The 6,000-nt window shown below is 31.6% G+C and overlaps 1 protein-coding gene across 3 annotated transcripts in view; it reads left to right on the top strand.

Annotated features, from left to right (window-relative positions):
• The window catches only part of LOC106458921 (DNA mismatch repair protein Mlh1-like), a 44,649-nt gene that overhangs the window by 22,001 nt on the left and 16,648 nt on the right, over positions 1 to 6,000 (top strand). For all 3 annotated transcript variants that reach the window (XM_013918491.2, XM_022385479.1, XM_022385473.1), the window contains exon 11: positions 422 to 615. In XM_013918491.2, coding sequence (XP_013773945.1) covers positions 422 to 615 — 194 coding nt within the window. The remainder of the gene's footprint in view (positions 1 to 421; positions 616 to 6,000) is intronic.

Consider the following 6,000-nt stretch of genomic DNA (forward strand, 5'->3'; position numbering starts at 1 on the left):
ACTTTTACATACCCAAGGATGTAGAAGAATTTTTGGTAATGTTGAAAATAATATGTTTAGAAGTTTAAAAAATTTTAAATATTCACTATTTTATAATTACTCTGAAAAGTACAATATACTTTTATAGATTTATTAATGTTAATTGCCTCAGAAGTTTTACAGCTTCGTGTCCAATTTAGGATACTGAAATCAATAAAACATACTTGATGAGGGATGTATGTTTAGATAGCCATACCACATGTTTATTGATTGTGCAACAGGATAATAAAATCAGTAGAAGACACTCGATGAGCAATATATATATATATATATTTAGATAGCCATTGTAAAATAATCTCTTACATAACCTAATGGCTTAACCTTTTATGCATCAGAATCATGCAATCAAAAAGGCTGATTCTTATTTCTGTATATTTCACAGGCCCTACTTCCGAGTGCTCGTATTTCCTCTAATCAGACTGGTGCTGTGTCAATTACCAGCCGTACAAGTAATAAGGTCTATGACCACCAAATGGTTCGTACAGATTGTAGAGACCAGAAACTAGATGCATTTATTCATAAAAGTTCAGAGAAAAGTAGAGATGAAGAAGCTACAGTTGCATCTGAACAAACTAAGTTAGTAAATGTTGATTTTTCTAGGAATACTAATCAGACTAAATAACATAGTTTAGCAACTTGATAATAAATCTATAACCAAATACATATTTTTCCACATTATGGGCAAAATCTTACTCTCTTTCAGGATCTCATTAGGTTTTAATCTCTAGTCTTACACTGGGTCTTAAGCAGGGAATAGAACTCTTGATCAACATGATTCTACTTGGTTTCTAACATCAATCAAAAAAACCATTGTTGGCAGCATAATATGACAGTTGAACCTAGATATTAAGATTGCATATGTAGGCTGCTTCATTGAAAAATGATTTTACAGCTGTAATATTTATGAGCTAGTTTATAATGGTGCCATGATATAAAAGACTGTTTGGTTTAAATATTAGTGATTAATTTATGTTTTTGAGTGAATATTTTATTATTTTTAAGTTTTGTTATAATAAGAGTTAAAAGACAGACAATATTAGACAGATAAAAGCAAAGAAAATATAGTTGGTGTGAAGTTAAGTAACATAAAAGTGATAGGCCTAATGACTAACATAGGCCTAACGTTTGAAATATATATTAGAGTGAAACTAACACCAAGTAACAGTGGAAAGGGAAATAAGTTTATTCCGTCAAAGCAAAATTTTAAAGTAATTGAATCAGCCTGTGTGAACTTTGACAAAAGGAACATAGGATCTTCAGAAGAAAGAAGACCACAATCGTAAGTGAATCACACCAGACTAATATTGCGATAGTATTAGAGAAAGTAGTTAGACTTGTCATTTGATATTCTAAAGTAATTGAACAGGCCTAAGTGGACTTTTGACACGAAGAGGAGAACTATACATATACTGATATAACGTTTAAGATACGTGTATATTCTCTATAATGTGAATACTTTATTGTACATATGTTTAACTTGTTCTGATTATATATATTATTTGAAAACAAATAAAGTGTGTGCTGATTATTCATCGTTGAATTTATCGCTAACAAGTCACAGACACCTACTGTAGAAGAATCCTAAGCCCAACAACAACATAGTATTTACTTATATTTCTTAATAGTATAAATACAGCCTTTTTATTTTGACAATTGGCAAAAGATTGTATTTTAAATCCTAACATTATACAACAGATTTCTATTTATAATTAGTGTTTACATGGAGTATACAACACAGTTTTCATATAGAATTAGTGTTTACATGGAGTATACAACACAGTTTTTACTTAGAATTAATGTTTACATGGAGTATACAACACAGTTTTCATATAGAATTAATGTTTACAAGACGTAAACAACACAGTTTTCATATAGAATTAATGTTTACAAGACGTAAACAACATAATTTACATTTACAATTAGCGTTTTCATGATATACACAGCAAAGTCTTTACAATTATTATTTACGTGAAGTATACAACACAGATTTTATTTAGAATAAGTGTTTTTGTGACGTATATAACACAATTTTTATTTAGAATTGGCATTCACATAACGTAAACAACATAATTTACATTTAGAATTTGCGTTTTCATGAAGTATACAACACAATTTTATTTACAATTAGCCTTTAAATGAATTAAGCAACAAAATTTTCATTTAGAATTAGCATTTACATGACGTATACAAAACAGTTTCATTTAGAATTAGCGTTTACATGACGCATTCAACACAATTTTTATTTGGAAATGGCGTTTACATGACGTGTACAACACAGATTTCATTTAGGATTAGCGTTTACATGACGTAAACAACACAGTTTTTATTACTATTATTGTTTACATGACGTATACAACACAATCTGTATTACAATCATTGTTTACATGAAGTACACAACACAGTTTTCATTTAGAATTTGCGTTTTCATGAAGTATACAACACAATTTTATTTAGATTTAGCGTTTACATATCGTATATAACATCTTTTGTATTTATAATTAGTGTTTATATGATGTATACAACACGATTTTTATTTAGAATTAGCGTTTATATGACGCATACAACAGAATTTCATTTAAAATTAGCGTTTACCTGACGTATACAACACAGTGTTTTTAGAATTATTGTTTACATGAAGTATACAACATATTCTTTATTTATAATTAGTGATTACATGACGTAAATAACGTGATTTACATTTAGAATTGGCGTTTTCATGGCATATACAACATCATATAAACGCAAAATCTAAATGAAAACTGTTTTGTATACCTCATTCAAATGCTAATGCTAAATGATAATTGTGTTATATACGTCATGTAAACGCTAATTCTAAATGAAAACTGTATTGTATATTTCACATAAACAATAATTCTACAAAAAACTGTGTATACGACATAGTTTTTATTTTAAATTAGTGTTTACATGACGTAAACAACATAACTTATATTGAGAATTAGCGTTTACATGATGTTTTCAACTGATTTTTTTTAGAATTAGCGTTTACATGAAGTATGGACTGTAGAGGAACAATTGTCCCTGGTTGTCAAACATGAATATACAACACAATTTCTGTTCAGAATTAGCGTTTACAAGAAGTATACAACAATTTCCGTTCAGAAGTATAGTTTGCGTAAAGTATACTACATAGATTACGGTTTACATTTAGAATCAGCCTTTAATGAAGTTTACAATACGATTATTGTTTAGAATTGTTTACATGAAATGTGCAACACAGTTTTAATTTGTAATTATTGTTTACAAGTTTATAATACGATTATTGTTTAGAATTGTTTACATGAAATGTGCAACACAGTTTTAATTTTTGTAAACAATAATTACGTTTTACAATGCAATTATTATTTAGAACTGTTTTCATGAAGCATACAACACAGTTTTCATTTAGAATTAGCGGTTACATAAAGTATACAACACAGTTTTTGTTAAAGATTAGCGTTAATATGAAGTATGCAACATAATTTTTATGTAAAACTAGCGTTTAAATCAAGTATATAACACAGTTTTTATGGAGAATTAGCGTTTAAATCTAGTATGCAACATATTTTTTTTTAAGAATTAGCATTTAAATGAAGTAGTGTTTACATGATGTATACAACACTTACTACATTATAGTCAGGTTTCAAATTATACTAATCAATATCATATGATATTCGAATCCTATCTGTCAACACTGTAAATAGCCAGTTTTTAATTTCATTAATCACCAACACATAATAGTGAATTTTCAGATGTTATTACTAAACAGTATAAGAGATTGGGTTTTGTAATTTTACTCTTATAGCTGTGTTATAGAGATAGTTTAAACTTATTAAAGTATATAGTAATACATTAATTGTGATATACACATTGTTTCAAACTCCTCATGCCATACAATAATCTGTCTTGTAACTTGCTGAGGTTCAGCGTCTAATCTAGTGGTTTACTAAATGATGCAACCCACACACGTGATCTGTTTGTACATAGAACGAGTCAGTGACTATGGTTACAATGTTTAATTACAAAGAAACTACTGATGTAGAATACCAGCTAAGACTCTCCATTCTGTAAGTAGATTTTGCACGTGACGTATCCTTACGGCACCCTGCCGGGATCAAACTCTCCACCGCTGCGCCATCTGGACCAACCAAACGACATTAAACCGCCATGTTTAGACGCGTATTGATAGGCTAATATCACGGATCAGTAGCCGATGATACTCCTTTGGGATTCATTAGCGTTAAACCATCATCCTCTCAAAATATTTGCTGCAGTTCCCGTGCATTTCCTTTGTACTCTCGGTTGCCTATTTTGAAAGGCCGAGAAGAACGCGAGGTACGTGTACAGAACTTTGATATAGAAAACTACCAGAAATCTTAAGAGCGTGAATAACGAGCCGACAAAACAGCTATCGTTCTGAGAGGTTCCAGCTCCTCAATCCGGTCCCTAGGGCTAATTCACCTTTTCATGGCGTGATCTGTTTGCAAACAAACGACTACACGATCACAATAGATATGGTCCTGAAGAGACCACGAGTCCGAACCACTCAGGTGAGACAGCGTTACTGGGCTATGCACGTTTATAAACGATTCCCAATATATATATAAAAAAAAGGAGTTGATCCGGTTTGAGCTCTTTTTCTCCTATGCACGATACAAAACCGAAACCTCTCACCAAGAAAATGATTCGAAGAAAAACATATAAGTGGAAACAGATTTCTGTCACTTGAATTCTAAAGATTGGAAAGATATAGCGATACCACCTCTGCCCTGCTTATTTCTTGGGTTCCAGAGTATGTAAGATTCCCAAATAGTATATTGTTTGTCTTGTTTTTGTGTACGAGATTATATTAGCAGTAGAAGACTCGATGTCTGATGGACAGAGTTGAGATACAGTGGACAGACAAAACTCCTACAATTTTATTAATTGTCTTTTTCTTCAGCACGAAATTATTCAGGCACTAGAAAATCTGACAATGTGCTTTTGTCGTCTGATTGATATACTGTAAAAGTTAGAATCTCCTTCAAAGTTAGAGCTGATAGTCTGTGAAATTAAGAATCTTCCTTAAAGTCATGTTTTGTTGAGATATTCTTGTGTACACTATTTTTTGACAGGAAATAATTTACCCAAAAAGGATCCGAAGGCCACCTGGAAGGGTCACCTCTATCAACTACTTGCACTACTATCCAGTAGTGGGTTATCTGTCAGTCAGTCAGGAGACACTAAAATGACGTCACATAAGGGACACTTAACGTTGCAATTTGTATTTTCGTGATTTCAGTAAAACGTGTGCATGTCATGAATCACTAGAAGAATTGTGCATTCTGTAGCCTACAACACAGCATGACGTATTAACTTCAAAAGCAAGAAATAAAAATGTTTGTTACTCTTAATTTTGGTTGTATTTACTCTTGACTCAGAACACTTCCGTTATTTTTCTTCGGATCGTGAATGCAAAGAAACAAGAAGTTACATTTTTTGATAAAAGTATACAAGCTCCATTTCTTCGTACAGGATATAAGTCTATTCAAACCAGTAAGTCATCACAGTAGCTTGTGACTTCTGTAGTTATAGGGTACGAGTATTTTGTTAAATCAACAAGTCACTATAGTAGCCTGTGACTTCTGTAGTTACAGGACACGAGTCTTTATTATAATCAACAAGTTACTATAGTAAATTGTGGCTTCTGTATTTACAGGACACGAGTCTTTTTTAAAACCTTGAAGTCACTATTGTAGCCTGTGGCTTCTGTAGTTATAGGATACAAGTTTATTCAAACCAGTAGGTCTCCACAGTACCTTGTGGCTTCTGTAGTTACAGGATACGAGTCTTTATTATAATCAACAAGTTACTATAGTAAATTGTGGCTTCTGTATTTACAGGACACGAGTCTTTGTTAAAACCTTGAAGTCACTATTGTAGCCTGTGGCTTCTGTAGTTATAGGATACAAGTTTATTCAAACC

This window comes from Limulus polyphemus, unplaced genomic scaffold (genome assembly GCF_000517525.1).
Source record: "Limulus polyphemus unplaced genomic scaffold, Limulus_polyphemus-2.1.2 Scaffold25, whole genome shotgun sequence".
Classification (NCBI taxonomy): domain Eukaryota; kingdom Metazoa; phylum Arthropoda; class Merostomata; order Xiphosura; family Limulidae; genus Limulus; species Limulus polyphemus.